Below are 18375 nucleotides of genomic sequence, written 5' to 3'. Positions count from 1 at the left end.
TACTCTTGAGAGTATTTGTTGGAAATTAGTTGGAAATGAGTTGGTCTGTTTTTTTCCCCCCTTCACTTTATGGTCTGCAGTTTAAAAACATTTTGTTATTCCCAGTGCTATGTTGTTCTCCCCTAGTGAAAAAATATACTAATGTATTTGAAATACATTTATTTTGTGCCAAGTATACTATAAATATGTTTATGTATTTATGTGCTTAATAAAAATACCCTGCAGTTGTACTTTAGGTATACTAAACAGGTATACTTAAAGTCTGCTAATTTGGAACAACTAATTTTGTGTTTAGTGCACTTTAATTGTGCAGAAGTAGTGCTGAGGTCCAACTGAAGGTATACTTAAATATATTTGGTTGTGCTAAAATGGAACTATTGCAAGTATACTTCAGGTACACTTTAAAGTGTCATGAACCCCCGTTTTAGCACTGGTCTTTCACATCTTAGATCTGAAAAAGGCACGAGAAATGGGTGTGTCAAACTGTGGAAAAGTGGTCGTGAAGAGGGAAGAAAACAACCAATAAAATGCAGACCTACAACACACTCATTATACAGACAAATGAATATTAAAATATCTTTAAAACAGAAAGAATAAAGGCATAGTTACTTTTTGTTTACCCTTCTTTGAATTTTTGGTCTATATCATTGTTTGCTGTGTACCACAATAATCCATTGTGTCAGACGTAGGGTACAACTGGGCTAAAGGCCCCCCTTAAGAAAAAGTGTTATTCACTGCGCCTAAAATGTATAATTGCAGAAAAAAAATATGTACGTTGTATTGAACATTAATGGAGCAACAGATTTTGTGTGAAAATAAATCTAAGTTGTTTATTTTGTTTAAAAATCTTATAAATGTATGAGGTGGCAAGTGGGGCCTTTTACCCCACACAAGGGGTAAAAGGTCCATCAGCATGGGGTAAAAGGCACACGGTATTAATACAAATACTTAAAACATTATTTAAAAAAAAAAACATTTTTGCTTAAGTTAATACTTGTTGAAAACAATCACTTTAGCAAAGTTTGTACTATTTTCTGCTTATTTTGAAAAACAAAATTACTTTTTGTTCAATAACTATACTGTCATTAAAATGTTATATAAAAAATATATTTTAAAATACAGAAACAAAATCATTTTAATAAGTCTGAAAGCATTGAAGGAGATCCAATAATAATTGAATATACATTTACAGTAGTAACAACAAATTATATTGTATTATATGATATGATTAATATCATGTTTTTAAATATGATGGTTTCATTCTAAACATGGTGATTATCTCTAATATGGACATCCAACATAATATATATTTACCATCTGAATCTAACCATGTCATGTCAACAAATGGAAAAGTCAGCCTTCTATTAATTATCATGTTAATTACTGTGCGCCTTTAGCCCCAACAGCAGAGGCGCTTTTTACCCCAAATACCATACTTTTACGTATTCTTTCGTTATTTAAAAACTATTGCTTTAATTATCTTAAACAAAACTGAAAATCATAAAGACCACCTTTGTCTCAAAATCTATGCATTAATTTTAGTGATTCTCATTTGATGCTTAAATCTACAACATTTTAAAAAACATAAAATATTAGATCAAGTAAGCACAGAATCAACTTTGCGCTACTGCGCGCGATCGCGTCAAGGATCAAACAGATATACACGTGCATCTTGAAAAGCGGATGTTTTGGAAAGTGCTAAGCCATGTTTTTGTGCCATCTTGTGGTTTAGATGAAAATAATATCAAAGGCGCCTTTTACCCTGGGGCGCCTTTAGCCCCGTTGTACCACTGTATCAGTGCCATTATTTGCGCATATTTTATTTTAAGAAGATGTGATATGTGCTCATACATGGTGCTGGTTCATGTTTTGAGCACGAGAGAATATGAAGTGTTCACAAAACCTGAAACATGTTTGCTCTGGTCCGGATATGAACTCTGATCCTCGCAGCAAGTGTTGTTTAACTTATCGCAGCTTTCAGCGCAGAAACCACTCTCTCATGCATGCTCCACGTGTTGTTACATATTAAATATTATGGTCATGTTTACAGAGATGAACTGACAGCGCGGAAGCTCTTTCATGTGATTTGAATTCTCCGCTGTAATACAACCTCATGCATAACACAGCGCAGTTATAGGATCATAACTGTGAGTTCACACCAGACGTGACTTGCGCGAATAAATCGTGCTATTCACGCGTAGTTGGACGCTTGAAAATTTTGAGTTTACTCGCTTCTAGAGCTAGGAATCGATTCCAAAAAGAATTGATTCCTTGATTCCGAGGCGTTGGGAATTGAGTCGATTCCAAAAGATGGGAATCGATCCCATCAAGAGGAATAGACTCCTCATTCAGCGCTTTTTCCAGTTTAACAAAGCTCATCTATGGGTGCCTCTCAAATGTAAGGCTGCATCCTACGAAGGCTGCACACATTTAAATTCACAAAAATAAACTGAAAGAAAACCAGTCGGTACTGAGATCATCAGAATTTGAGGATGCAGCCTTCCGTTTGAGATGCACCATTCGCCTCCCTCATGCTCGATAAAAGCCGTAATTACGAGAGTTGTGAGATAAGATTCTTTTTTATATATAAAAGATCTATTTCATTTTTACATTTGTATTACCCTTTGCCTCATGCTCGCTAAAAGTGATTAGAAGTCTGATTCGTTTCCACGAAAAGGTTCTTTTGGATAGTTTTAATGATCCAGCTCAAAAAAAAAGATTCACTGGCTTATGTTGTCCACAATTTTGAGCGCTGCACGACAGAATAGATCATGACCTGATTGAGGATCTTATTTCCATCTAAAATTAAAAAAAAATTTTTTTTTTTTTATTTCTATCAGCCAATGATAATTCTAAAAGAAAACGACACGAGCATGGATCAGTGGTCGAGCATCTGATTGACAGATAATCCACAAGCTCTGTCAGTGTTATTGTTAATGTTCTGGTTATTTTCGTTTCAATGTACAGTTTGTTAATTTTGTCCAAAGCATACAGTCAAAGTAAACTTTATCATTCAGCTGAACTGTGCATTTATTTTAGACACTTCATGTCTTTTTCAATTCATGCGATATGCATGTCCCTGCTGAGCAGTGAGCTATGACTAATTTCACGGGCAAAGCAGACAAAATTGCTATTTAAAAATCAGTCATAGCTATGATAAAGCTTAAATAAAGCTTCATATTATGAGAAGGATACTTTCTACGAATCGAAAGAATAAAAAGAATCGAAAACAACCGAGGAATCGATTCTCTGAATCGAATCCCATCGATTCCAGAACCAGGAATCGGACTCTATTCCAAAAATTTCGGAATCTTACAGCCCTACACGCTTCATTCACGCGTGAAATTCGCTTCACAACAGACGTGAATTCGTGTCAGGGAGGGGCTTCTGCCAGGCGGCTCCAGTCTCATTACACTATACCACAACACTGGTCCAATCACAAATGACTATTTTTTATAATACTATTGTGAGTGTATATGATTTACTATGTTGTGCACAAAGTAACACACCAAGCAAGATTCTTTTTATTCCTGTTTCTATAAAAGTACAAAAATGTATCGTACAGGTATCCACATACAGCGGCGATGATTTTGTCCTCCATTGTTGTTTCTGATTTCTGCCTCCACTTGCTACGTCGTATTCACGTCACTACTAGAGCAAGCTCCTGATTGGTTAACGCGTTACGCACGTTAAACGCCCGAAACGCTCAATTCGCGCCGCAGGATGTCTATTCGGGTCTTTGCATTTACTTAACATGTAAATCACTTGCGCTTAACGCTTCATTCACGTCTGGTGTGAACGCACCATTAGAGTTAATTCTCATGAATAATACTGAGAAAAGCTCAGAAAACTGATGATGTACTCAATCCACGGCAGTTAATCACTACTCCGAATTAGGGATGCCACTAACGACTATTTTTATTTCGATTAATCTAAATGATTAATTTCCCACAAAAAAATCAACAATTTTACTTAAGAATATTTTATTAAACCAAATAAAATCCAAATGTCTATGAAATCCTTTTTTTAAAGCATAAGTAAAGTGCAACAGATTGCAAGAAGCAAATGTCCATCTCATAGTCCAAATCACTGAATTCAAAGTTCAGTATTATAGTGTCAGAATGGCAACATACCCACGTGTTCTAGTCTACTAATAATACAATTATAATCAAAAAACACTTTTTAAAGGAGTATTTACCAGAAATAATATTTACCAGAATTTATTTAGGTGAAAAATGTAAATGTGCAGTATTTCTTAAAAAAAAAAAAAAAAAACTTCAATTAATTGGAGATGCTTTTTCATTATTAAAATTGAAATGGAACCATTAAAAAGGAATCCAGAAAATAATGGAAAACAGAATTTGGTACAGATAAAACTGTAAAACTCAATTAATTAGACAGGCTTTTTGATTAATAAAATTTAATTTAACCATTAAAACAGAGTATATAAAAATGGAAAAAAATGAATTTGGAAATAAAACGGATTTCATAGGGCCCTATAATTATAATACTTTTTTTTTTTTTGTGGCAATAAAAAGTGAACAATAGCTTTTAAAATGACTTAAAATGCATATAATAGCAATAATGCAATAATAATTAGTTCAAATAAAGTATCAAAATCAAGAAATCATATGGTTTTATTGAACAAAACTGTTAAAATAAAGTATTATAAACAATAGAGCTAATGTAGATTACGCATTTCAACAAAGGCCACAGGGGGCGCCAACAGCCTGTTTTACACTGTACTGTGTGATCTAATCCTCGTTTAATATTGACCAAGCACCGTTTAATGAAAATGTCCACTTAATCTTTAATATTTGGCCATTTCTCTAGGACAGAAATGCTATAGCTACTGTAATTAAATGTGAATATGTGGACATCAAAACGTGTAAACTCAGAGTAAGGGTTTGAGTTTTTATTTTGAAATCGCAATGTATTCTCCTGTTTGTGTAGATTTATAAATTATTTTCCTTACAAATCTGATGAAACGGCACACCGGTTCCAGATGAACGTTAATAAGCCCAAACTCACAACAACATGCAGAGATGGAGTTCCACACATGTAAATGAGAACAGTTTCTGTGGAGCTACTGTGAATGGAATGGAATGTGCATGTAAATAATTAAAGCGCATATAATTATTTAATTAAATCATAGCGTTTGTGAATTCACAATTATGCTTAATTATGATTTTTAAATGGGTTTAATATATCATGCAGCCTCGGAAAATAGTCTAATAATGTGTTTTATCAGGGTTTCCGCGGGGTCTTTAGTTGTATCAAATTTAAGGCCTTAAGTCTTAAATTGTACAAGAAAGTCTTAATTATGATTGCAAGAGGTCTTAAATTTGGAGACAAAGTAGGGGTTGCACTACTCTCTACTAGTAATGAAGCTGTGGGATTTAGTTAAGAAATATATGCTTGAACATTTCAGTTTCTAAGCTGTTTTACTGAGAAATTGCAGAACAGTGTTGATACATTTCCGCGCTGAAAGATTCTGTGCACGCGCGATCTGCGCGTTGATGTACGTCTGAAGCCTATGGCTGTATCCGAAATCGCCCCCTATACCCTGAAATAGTGCACTATTTGAGGGGACAGCCATTTTAAGTTGTGTTCGAGACCATAGTGGATTCTCGAGTGCACTCATTCAATCCCACAATGCATCGCAAAAACAAGTGTACAATTGATGTACACTCAATGGCTAGAGATAACCCATAATGCACTGTGAGAGTCGCGCGCCGAATGAATTCCTGCGTCTCGCCAGAAGATGGCGCCCTCAGCTGAATCATCCATTCATTGATTTTACAAGCGCTCGTCCATGGCATAATACAGCGTAATACAACAAAGGTACAAACTAATTGCAAATTGACTTAACGTTTATACATAATTTCCATGACAGAGTTCAAGATAAATCCTTACTACTGGAGCTGCCCATTTAAAATGATTATTAAACCGCAAGCAAACTATGCAAAAGCGGCAATCCTTCCGGTGCACTGAGTGTCCGAATTCACTCACTCGTTTCATTCACTCCTTCAAGTGAACTGTATGAGTGGACTAATGTAGGGAATAGTGAATGAGGGTATAGGGGGCGATTTCGGATACAGCCTATGTGTGTGTGTTACAGAACAGCAGCGCATTATATTAGAATGGTGATTAAATGACCTGTACTATAAGCTATTTAATGTGCATTCTCCCGTTCAATTTCGAGCATCCAGTAATATAATCACACATCTTGTGGAGCGCTTTCAGAGTATGCATTTATTTGTCATTTTAGCTGTTTGAAAACGGAGCGTGAATGTGGAAGTCCTTCAGAGATTTCTTATACTGTTGTGCCCTCTATAGGACCAGCGACTAGTCGATGTCAAGCTTAAAGTGTCATGGCAGAGCATTAAAGTCGACTAGTCGATTAGTTGGTGCAACCCCTAATGGAAAGACAAGAATTGCGATACGGCTGAATATGACGATTAAACTTCAAAAGGCTGTGTGTGCGGCTGGTTTCAAGTAAACGCACAAAATGCATTAGGCTATTTGGGTAACACTTTACAATAATTCACTAACACTTAAATTAAACAGAAAAGCAAGCAGGTGCATGATTTGCAATGGCAGCCAATACAAATAATCTTTAGGTAAGTTTCCTTACCTAAATCCTGCGTTTGGACCATAGACTGTAAAAAAAAAAAAAAAAATGAACTTGGTGTCTATGACGTCACCCGTGGGTTTCTGAAGAGCATTTTTGAAGTTCAAAGTGGGCGGAGACGGCCGTCGCCATTTTGGCTGCGTGTCACTCCCGGATAATTGAAAATGGGCAAAAAGGCGGGATGTGGGTGGATCTGGTTGCTGAAACCACGCCTTTCTAGCGCTACGGTGTTGAAATGGCAGCAATCCATTATGTAGAACTTTAAGGCTTGATATAATTTAAACGAATAAGTTATAAAAAAATTCACCCCCCTCACAGCTGTCATGAAGGGCAAAATTAGCTATATAGACCAAAATCATTTTATTGAACCAGGCTGTAAACTTTTTTTTTTCTACTGTAAAGTTAGGCATTTTAACATGGGGAGTCTATGGGATTGACTCCCTTTTGCAGCCAGCCTCTCTTGAGTCTTAAATTTGAGCTTAAAAGTCCTGTAGAAACCCTGTTTATGGATTCTCATCCGTGAAATGCGCCACTTCCTGTATTTTGCCGACTTTTTAAAAATCGACTAGTCGACTAAAATCGACGAATTGCGACAGCCCTACTCTGAATTAACGCATATGACACTTTTCGTGACGCTAGTTCACCTTTGCTTTTTGAACCAGAAGAACGAAATTGCTCCAAAAGAAAATAACCACTTTTCCCTTAATAATAAACATAAGGGCTATTGTTTTCACTGATGTGCAACCTGTTCATATGTTAACATCTCAAAAAATGTGTTTTAGGCTTTTAATGACATTTTAAATATCTTGCATTTAAAGACTGATGTAGAGATCATACAGTCTATTAATAGTGATATTAAAACACATTTTAGGCATAATATTAAGAAATGTATATTGTATAATACAGAAATACTTCAAATAAAGTTTAATTAGAATTTTACATCAGTAAGCCTTAAGTGATATTTCAATAAATATGTTAATGGATTTGAAGTATACTTGGTATGAAATAAACATGTTAAATAATGGCGTAGGTTTTTTTTTTTTTTTTTTTTTAACTAGGGTCTCTCCACATTCAATTCAGGGTTTTTTTTTCCTCATGATTTCAGTCAACTTTTATTAGCATTGTTCTCACTGCTTGCACACAACATACAGTGTGGCCAGTGATGTATTTATTTATATTTTGCTATTTTGTTTACTCAAGTAGTTTATCTGCTTTGCCCTCAGAATCCGAAATCTGCATAATCCAGCCAAGAAGTTTAAGGTGGAGGCCAATGCAAACCAACTGTACCTCACTGGCACCGTGGTACTTCACAGAGACATCAACATTGTAGTAGTGGAGGGAGGTGGGTGAAAGTGATTAGAGAATCTCTATAGATGATTCTCTTCACATATGGTTATTATTTTCAGGATTTTTATTTATCTATTAATTGACTCCTTACTCCCTGAAGGCCCCAAAGCACAGAAAAAATTCAAACGACTGATGTTGAATAGAATCAAATGGGATGAGCCAAATTCAAAGAGAGATGGTAAGGGAATTTAAGAATGATAGAAGATGAAGACATTTATTTATCAATCTTTCTTGAGCTGTGATTTATAGCTGACATTTGACATTCCATGTTTATTTTAGAGCCTCAAGATTCAGATGATGAGGGTTCCAGAAAGAATAATAAATGCACATTGGTTTGGGAGGTAAATGCATACCAGATATATTTTTATGTAAACCAATGAAACATTTACCAAAAATTTAGTAGTTTGTCATGACTCACCATTACAATATAACTATTTTATTTTCTTGACCTTTGCATGGTTTTTACTGATATGCAAGTACGTACTAAATAAAAAAAGGAAGAATCTCTCATATTACTATGTTTCTTATTATATGCTTTGTGTACTTAAATATATAATTTTCTCTCTCTCTCTCAGGGTACAGCCAAGGAACGTAGTTACGGGGAGGTTAAGTTTAAACAGTGTCCAACAGAAAGTATGGCTAGGGAACATTTTAAGAAGCATGGCACTGAGCACTACTGGGACTTGGCTCTGAGTCAGAGTGTTCTGGAGACAACTGACGACTGAGAAACAGACAGAACTCAACAGAAAAAGAAGAATAACAAAGAAACAGTGGAGCCTGTGGCATGTGCACCTTGCACGCATACTTTTTTTCTTTTAATTTTTTTGTGAGAGAGAGTGAAGGAAGTGGAATACTCTGACAGAGAGAAACCTGTTTATGTAAATATAGTTTGAGTGTGTAAGAGAATGATTGTGTTTTCATACCTGCAATACAAGTGTGCAAGGCTTAAGAACAAGAGCTGGTGTAATGAACTAGGATGTTAACCCTTGTGTATACTGCAGAACTTTACAATGCTGGAAGCTTGAATAAGAGTGGGCACTGGTTTTGTATCTCTTGTAACAGTTTTATAGTTTAGGCTGTGCAGTCTTTGATCTTGTGTGATTTCTACCTTGGATCCATCTTGTTTGAGTCTTGCATCTTGTGCTTTTCAGTAAATAAGCCTCACTCCAGAAATAAGTTAATTGACACTGTGTAGTTTATCAAGAGTATTGGTTTCTGTATGACACAAAACGTTGAATTCTAGTATAGCTAAATAATGAAGAAAGATTTTTATTTGGCTCAACTATAAATGACCAACAGGAATTGACAGAACACACAGTTGTTTAAATGGAAGGCACTTTTTTTTTTTTTTCTCTTCCAAAAGTTCATGTCATGGATCAAATGTGAAAAGTGCAACTAACCAGATGCCAATGATTAAAGCTAGGGGAAAAGAAATATCTTGCTTGTTTGCTGATACAGGCTTGGTTAATTTTATGATATAGTATATAATATAATTTTAAGTCAGTGTATTTGTTTAAGAGAACTACCTTGGCTATTTCCAGTTTCAAAAATCAAATTCAGTGGGGGTACAACAGTATTTGGACCAAGGCATTATTTGTGAAGATGATTCAAAACTGTATCCCAACCTTGTTCCTGGAGTACCCACATGACCACACATTTTTATATGTCTCCCTAATTAAACATATCCATTTCAACTTCTCAGTTAAGACTTGAAAAACTCTAAGGGGACAAGGGAAGTATCCGTTGACACCCTTGACTCCTTGATTTTGTCTAAGGGAGCAGGTATACCAATATGTATGCCTCGAGCTGCTCTAACTTTTAAAATGCAAATGGTTGGTCAAAGCAGGGAGGAGCGTCTCGCTGCAGAACACAAGATGCAGGGGGTGTGGTTGGATCCAGATCCAACTTCTCCCACCTTACATATACTTAAACCTACCCGTCTCCACCCCCTGATCCCTAAACCCACCCATCTCCACCCCTAAACCTACCAATCCACACCCCCTGGATCTTGTGTTGTGCAGCGAGCCCTACTTGAATGCAGACGCCAGTTAACCTTAAGATTATTATTTTTTATTTTATTGTTTTACATGGCCATGTGCTGCTATCCATAGCAGATTTCAAATGATCAAGGGTATTTCAGTTACTTGGGTTCTACCAGTTATGGGCACTTACTCAATTTAAGAAAATACATGCATCCAAATCCACAAGGAAGTTACTGAGAGAAGGGCATAAAACTTGGAAGTGGTGCACATCCTAAGTCCATAACCTGAAATGGGTGTGTCATACCGAAACATCCAAAATGTTTATGTTGTGGCTACTCCAGTGCCAGGGTTGGAAAATAGTGATTGAAAAGAGCCTGATTCCAGTCATGCAACTGCATCCATAGCAGTATACATTATCAATTTTAAATCAGAATAATCAAAATGATATGAGACCATGGGATATTCCAGAAAGCAGGTCTGTGACACACCAGGGTAAGTTTATGGAAAACCTTTCAGTCCCAAAGGGGAAGTAACTTTCAGTGTATGTAAGTAGCCATAGCAACTTGTGCTCTCAACATAACCTGCTCTGGACCAGGTTGTGTGTTTTGGGTTGACTGAACCTACTCGCAGAGGAAGCAGCTTACCTTGAGTAAGCAAGTTTTGGGTTAATCAACCGAGAGTTCAGGAAATGTGTGACAGTAAGTTGACCTTGCTTTCTGGAATACACCCTGTGCATATGTTTTCACAACAGAAATGATAGCTGTTTTGATAGTTCATAAGTGGATGGAAATCCAGCAGTTATATGGTGATTTGTTTAGATTCCTATTCATCATTAACAAGATTAGGTGTTCATCTACATCAAAGCAAGACATCCTTCATCCTGAAAAATTCAGTACTGTTCAGAAAATGCCATTACAGATAATCATTTCCTTTTTATGTGTGTCAGCTTTTTTTAAGAGGATCACCTGTCCAAGCAGATCCTATAACAAGTTAGCCACCAACAGAGAGACTACAATCAACCCACCTCCTCTGTTTGGGCACTCAAACTATAGGTTAAAAAACAAATGCTACCCTAGCCCTCACTCCTTTAAGTAAACGACAGATGTTTAAGTCTTGTGCGCATCTCCCAAGCAATTTTTCGAGGCAGTTGTTGCCACTAGTTCTACGAAGTATGTTCATGGTGAACACACAAGACGTTAGCAACAAAATGCCAAAGTCAGTGAGTCACCATGGAAACGGGCACTAATAAGAGTCTTTGTTCTTTCATTTAATGGCGAATTACATTCTTTAGGGCATATCGCCACTTAACTAGTGGTTGTGCAATAATTTATATTCTTACGGTTTAATTTTTAATCTTCAGTTTTTCTTACTGTGAACAAGAATTCAATTGTTTGATTCTAGTTCTAAATTAAAAAGCATAAAATGCAACCTGTGCTTGCGAGATAATATGGCTGATTGTAGATTCATGATATGTGAGCTTCAGTATAAAATACAATATTGTTCGCATTATGCTCTGGAGCATAAAGCATGAGTTGCTATTACATACCCAGACATTTATCTCCATTTACTGGATCCAAACATTTAGGTTATCTGTTAACTCACCTAAGTATGTCTCATAACCTGCTGTACCAGATTGTTAGGCCAGTCCTCTGTAGTAGCTAAGAGGGACTGTAACATGCTGGGCAAAATTGAACAACTCTCATTGACCACTGGTTGAGAGTAGTGTGTGTCTTCGGGACCCCATTAAGAGCACGTAACTGCTGGTTTAAAATACTCTTGTAAAATTCTTGCAATGATTGCAGTGATATGCTCTCAATGTCAAATGCAGAAACATTAATTCATGTGTTCATGACCTCAAGGTTAGATTATTGTAATGTTTTATTGGGTGGTTGCTCTGCACTCTTAATAAACAAACTCCAGAACCGGGAAGTATGACCACATTAGCCCGATTCTGTCAACACTGCACTGGCTCCCTATTAAGACCAATTAATAGTAAGATAATAAGACCAAATAATGTCAATTATGAGCCCTAGAGATAGGTCCTGTCTCTATATGTATATAACCGATAGGCTATTTTAGAAAGGAAAATTTTAAAGATGAAAAAGAAAAAAATAGGGAGAATCAATGAATGATGAATAATTTATTGCTATTGTGTGAATATGTAATCCATAAAAAAGTAACTAGTCTGATTTTAAAATGTAATTTACTCTAATTACGAGTACTCAATTTTTGGAATCTGATTACGTAATCCAGATTACATGTAATCAGTTACTACCCAGCTCTGTATATATATTATGACAATACAATCTAAAATAATATTTTTTTATTTTGGAATTGTCTTTCTCTCTCTTCACATTGTATACGGTTTAAATATATGAATTGCAAGGGTTGCTTCTTGTAATAAACCTAAGGCTTTTTTTTGTGTATATCCTCGGCAGTTTTGAAATCATGTATGGTTCGTGGTCCGTGGACCACGAAAGTCAATATGGGGTTTTCTTGTACAATTGTTTTAAATGTTGTATAATAAAGCAAACAAACAGACTCAAAATCCGCCACAGCGGAACAAAAACAAAAGACACAGAGAGAAAGAAATGATTTTGAATGGTCAATCGCGCTGAGAAACGCGCAGGCAACGCTACACATTGGCCGTTTCTCAAACGGAAAGGCTGCATCCTCAGGAGGTCGCATTTGTAGGCTGCATACATCACAAAGAAGATCTTATTTTAGTATATATTAAGTTATAAATTTGACCATTATTCTTAGTTATGTGTAAAATGTTGTAATATGCGTTTGACTCGCAAATGTAATGCTCAGTTAACCGAAAACCAGGCTTGATGACGTATGCAGCCTACAAATGCGACCTCCGGAGGATGCAGCCTTCCGTTTGAGAAACGGTCAATACGTTGTGGCTAGAAGCTCCGACCGGAAACAAACAATGAAATTAATTTTCTACCCTTTTTGCGCCGACGTCACTATTACGTCACCGCGCTAGCTGGAGGCAAAACAAAGGGAAAACTGGAGGCGGCCCATTCAAACCAGCGCAGATTCGGCTACATGAGCTTAAAATATCATCTTGATGTGATGTTGGATGCAAGAATCGACGTAGTACGTAGTACAGGCTCCGATTTGAAATTTTATCGCATACTTGCTGCCTCTGCCAGACAACCGACGACAGCCGTGTTTAAACGAGATAAAACGAGCGGACTGACGCTCGCGTTTGCAGCACACAATTCTTATCAGAAAAGGTTAAATAAAGTATTGTCTTTTGTTGTTATGGATTATGGTTTGTGTTACGTGTCTAAAGATTTCTTATGCATGTCACAACTATGAAATAATGTCTGTGTGTATGTGTGTAAAACAACAAACTGACGATTTATATGCTTAATCATCTGTAATATACATTGTTGTGATTGATAGTGGCTGGACTTTCTAAGAACTTAGTAAGAAATAATAATCAAATACAGAAAGTTCAAAATTAATTTCTGGTATTTTTATTTCTAGAAACTATTCACATGTACTGTATGTGTATTGTGAACTTAACTTACATAATTTACAGGATGTATATACTTTAAAATAACTATTTGGCCATGCCCATGATACATACATATTCAAATAATATATCATCACATATGTTTAACTTTTTGTATTTTGGCCCAGTTCACTCTCAAGTAACGTTAGCTGTTAAAGCCTACTGAAGTTGAAATATATCTTCATGACTAGATAGACACAGGTGAGTTTCTCTTTACTACTCCTAGAGTTTCTAGGTTTCTCTAATGCCGAGTTCACACTGCACGATTTTCAAACTCGTCGGATCGCTGTTGTTTTCACACTGCGTGACTATCTGGGGTAGCATTCAGTCGCTGCTGTGTTCACATTGCACGATGGATCGGCGACAGGGGCTTTCACATTGCACGATTTCACAATAGGAAGAATCGCCGACAACGCTGTCTGATCCGCAAACTATGTTTCACAACAAAACACACGCGAGAAGTGATAAGGAAATAACGCGAGAACCTGCATGTGTCAGACCGTTGTTCTCGAGCGAGACTGGAAATATTAAAAAATATAGCCAGCAAATTGTCTGTGCGCTGATTTCCAGCTGCAAAAAGAAAGACGTCTGTCAGATTATGCAGGAGGGAGATGCAGGGATTGTGTTCTGCAAAGAGTGGTAAATAATAATTTGCAGTAACTGTTATGCTGATGTTGCGGCTGGTCAAGCGTTTGTGCTCGTTTCTGTATGATATAATTGTACATATTAAAATACTGATATGGTATAACTCCTCACTGAACTTCCCTCTGTCCTGTATCTTTGTCTCTCAATGGCTGAAGGTCATCGTGATGTAGTTTTCAGTCAGAAATCATTGCACACAGCGTGATTGTGAATCGCCGACAGCTCCAGATAATTCAGCATGCCAAATATTTCACAGGCGTCGGCGACGTGTCTGCGATTCTCTCAGATCGCGTCTGTGATAATTCACACTGCGCGATTCTCACTGGCGTGAACGAGCTCCGATTTGCCTCCGATGTCGGGCATTTGTCGGCGATTTATCAAAACCTGTCGGCGAGTGAAAAATCGGGCTAAAATCGTGCAGTGTGAACTCGGCATAATGTTATATGCGGCTCGAGTATTGTACCCGTACAAAAGTCAACCACAAAATAAACCATGGTTTAACTATGATTGTTGTAGTAAATTCACAGTAACTACCATGGTCTTACTACAGCATAGTAGTAAACCTATAGTAACTACAAACTTCACTATGGTTTCAAAAACTATGGTTACCACAATTTTACTCCAGCATTACTAAAATATTACTTTAGTAGAACCATGATATCAAACCCTTAGTTTGAGAAAAACTAAAAAAAACCCTGATTACTACAGTTATGATTACTAGTTTTACCATAGTACAAACATGGTTAACTGTTGTAAGGGTACACTGCTTTTCACAATCAAAGCAGCTTTAGAAAATTTCAAAGTTTCAAAAAACAAAATTCCTATAAACAGCCTGAGGTGACTGTGACTCAATGGGAGCATCTTCTGGCAACAAATTAATGTCTATATGTCAATAACTCTAAGATAATACAAGTTATGTGTTCAAAGTCATGTACAGTTAAACAGACAAACATTAAAGGGTAAGTTTGGTGAATTTAAATCCACTTTATACTGCCACAAAGTCTGTAATATGTAAATAAACAATATTTGGATAATGCAAAATATTATTTGGCTGATAAATAAATGGGAATATCTCATGGAACTCAGAGAAATATTAAACCTTGTTCGTTCACATATATTACTATCATAGTAACAATACAAAGTGGGTTGAAGATCACTCAACGTATACTCTAAGGAAATGATTGCAATACATAACATTTGTCAGGTTGGTATGTTCATCTATAGTTGCCATCATCTGGGGTTTTCATCTGAAGTAACCACATGAGGCTGGATCCAAACTGTAGTAACACTGGGATGGGAAACCTGAGAGATAGAAACAGGAGAACAAAGGAGAAGAATTAGCATAGATGATGTTCATATTATTGCAGGCAAAAGATGATCACGTGCATTTATTACTAGATTACAAGGTTATGAGTTGTTATGTGAATGCTTGGCTAAAAGATGCATTTTTAATCTAGATTTAAACAGAGAGAGAGTGTGTCTGAGCCCCAAACATTATCAGAAGGCTATTTTGAGAGTTTAAGAGTAAAATGCGAAAAAGCTCTGCCTCCTTTACTGGAATTTGATATTCTGGGTACTATACTGGGTACTTTGTGACATTATTTAGCTTACTTTGCTATAATTTGGTTAAATCGCAATCTGATTTTATTGTATATCCCTTAGTAAGCATATAATTTGTCCTCATATTATTCAGTGCTTCAGATTCCTTTTAACTGTAAAAATGTAATGTAAAACATAAATGTAATATATATAATTTATAAAACAAAGATGTCATGTAAGAGCTCAGTAGAAACACGGCACAGAACCGCTTGCCACTGGTGCACCGACGGAGGCCCAGCCGCGGCAAACCGCTGATGGCGTGCCACCCAAAAAACGCCGGCTGACCGACAGCGTTTTTAGATTGGTCGGCTCGCCGATGGTGTGCCGACGGTGGTCCGACCATTAAGCCGCTGAATTTGTGCCGCCCAAAAAACGCTGGTGGACCGCCAGGTCATTTGCTGGGTAAGGTCCGTGGTTCAGACAGGCCCCAGCTAACATGAGACCAGCGGTTCACAGGCGTTTTGCTCATCGTTATTCAAGCGGACCATAATAATTACTGTTTACTGGCGGTCCACGGTCGGTCTGTGGTTCATAATCAGTTCGATTACGCTAACCAAAATGTCCTTGAACACAATAATGGATCAAAAACAATGTACAATGGCAATTGAAAATTTATTTTCAGTGAACAGATTAAACATACAAATGCATTTATGTATCAGATGGTTTTATCCAATGTGACTTTCAAATAGAAGCATTCAGTTCACATATGTCCATAAAAGTCAACCACAAAATTAACCATGGTTTAACTATGTTGTAGTAAATTCACAGTAACTACCATAACCATGGTCTTACTACAGCATAGTAGTAAACCTAACTACAAACTTTACCATGGTTTCAAAAACTATGGTTACCACAGTTTTAAGCAAGCATTACTAAAATATCACTATTGTAGAACCATGATATCAAAACCTTAGTTTGAGAAAAACTAAAAAACCCTGATTACTACAGTTATGATTACTAGTTTTACCATAGTAAAAACATGGTTAACTGTTGTAAGGGTACAATGCTTTTCACAATCAAAGCAGCTTTAGAAAATTTCAAGGTTTAAAAAAAAAAAAAAAAAAATTCCTATCACCAGCCTGAGGTGACTGTGACTCAATGGGGAGCATCTTCTGGCAACAAATTAATGTCTATATGTCAATAATTCTAAGATAATACAAGTTATGTGTTCAAAGTCATGTTCAGTTAAAGGGACAACCATTAAAGGGTACACTGTAAAAAATTTCCACCTATTTCAACTTAAAAGCGTAAGTTTTGTAGCTGCTTTAAATGTTTAAGTATAAACAAATTACAAATACAAGTCATTTCAACTCACTTTGTAAAATCCTGACTGGCGCTGAACTGCTCTCTGTAAGTTGATTGGACTTTTCAGTATTAGTTGTTTCAACTAATCATGTCAAGTTTAAAAAAAAAAGTAATCACTTGTGAACCTCAACAATGGTGACCATATAAAAATCATGCAGCAATGCATGCTGGGATCCATGGATGAGTTTTGTACTATGCTAGTACCCAGCATGCATTGCAGCATGAATTTTCTTTTTTTTCTTGTTTCATACCATTGTTGAGGTTCACAAGCTGATTCTTGATGTCTGTGTGAGTCTAGTTGCTACCATAGATTAAAACTTTTTGTGGACAAACTGTTTGTCCTTTCTATTAACTGACTGTCACAGAACCACTGGCTCTTAGAATCACTTTTACTATAATCAAAACAACATCCATTTAATCAGAGATTAGACACGCAATGAGATCAATTCGCTAACAGACGATTGTCATTATAAACATATAACAACCAACTACTGATCATTTCACTGGGCTTTCAAGTTATAACAAATATGTTTGAGAAACACATGGTTACAACAGCCAGAGAAAAAGAGGAGGAAAAAAAAAGTCAAGTCAAGAGCCCAACTAAAGCAGGCACTGATCTCTAACATGGTTACTTCAATTGAAACAATAAATGAACATCTAAACCTTAGTTAATTCTCAATAAGATCTTCTGTAGATGTCTGACAGAAATAAAGTCAGTCTGATTATTAATAAGTGGAGCTGGTGATGCTGTTTGTGGGGTTGTTTAATCAGGTCTTGAGAGATTTAGTGTATTTTATTTCAGTTGATTTCATCTAAGGCTGTGACTAAAGTTAGTTGTTCTTGTGTTTCTTTTTCTTCAGTGATTATGTTTGTTAACAGCAAGTGTTCATCACTAATGCTCAATTATTACTCAATTAATCACTTAATTGCAATGTATATCTTATTTTAGTGAACTCAACTGAAATAAGTTCAGAGCACTCATAATTGTTAGTTTTAAAAACTTAAATGGTTTAAGGCAATAAGTTTACTCAAACAGTTTGAGTTAACCTAACTTGTCGGGTTTTACAGTGCACAAAAATAAGTCGAGCAAACTTTTAAGTTGGCTCAAATTTTTTTTTTTTTACAGTGTGCCAGTAAGTTAGAACTTAAAATGTTAAGTTCACTGAATTAAATTGGTCTCCTTGAATTTCAATAACATTAAACTGACTTAAAAAATCAAGTTGAATCTAGCATAACAAAAAAAAGTTGAAATTGCTTAAATTATTTTTATGAGTTAAAGTAACTTTAAAACATAAGTTGTCATGACTTTTTCATCATATCATTTTTTACAGTGTAGG

General features: G+C 36.1%; 1 protein-coding gene across 2 annotated transcripts in view; it reads left to right on the top strand.

Annotated features, from left to right (window-relative positions):
• prpf3 (PRP3 pre-mRNA processing factor 3 homolog (yeast)) overlaps window positions 1–9157 on the top strand; it is a 41817-nt gene extending 32660 nt beyond the window's left edge. For both annotated transcript variants that reach the window (XM_058746179.1, XM_058746177.1), the window contains exons 14-17: window positions 7858–7976; window positions 8082–8159; window positions 8261–8322; window positions 8557–9157. In XM_058746179.1, the coding sequence (XP_058602162.1) occupies window positions 7858–7976; window positions 8082–8159; window positions 8261–8322; window positions 8557–8706 (409 nt within the window). In that variant the 3' untranslated portion in view covers window positions 8707–9157. The remainder of the gene's footprint in view (window positions 1–7857; window positions 7977–8081; window positions 8160–8260; window positions 8323–8556) is intronic.
• The last annotated feature ends 9218 nt before the right edge of the window (window positions 9158–18375 follow it).

Source organism: Onychostoma macrolepis, chromosome 16 (genome assembly GCF_012432095.1).
Source record: "Onychostoma macrolepis isolate SWU-2019 chromosome 16, ASM1243209v1, whole genome shotgun sequence".
In the NCBI taxonomy this organism is placed as follows: Eukaryota; Metazoa; Chordata; class Actinopteri; order Cypriniformes; family Cyprinidae; genus Onychostoma; species Onychostoma macrolepis.
The sequence above is the reverse complement of the archived record's forward strand: the minus strand, read 5'-3'. Positions and strand labels throughout refer to the sequence as shown.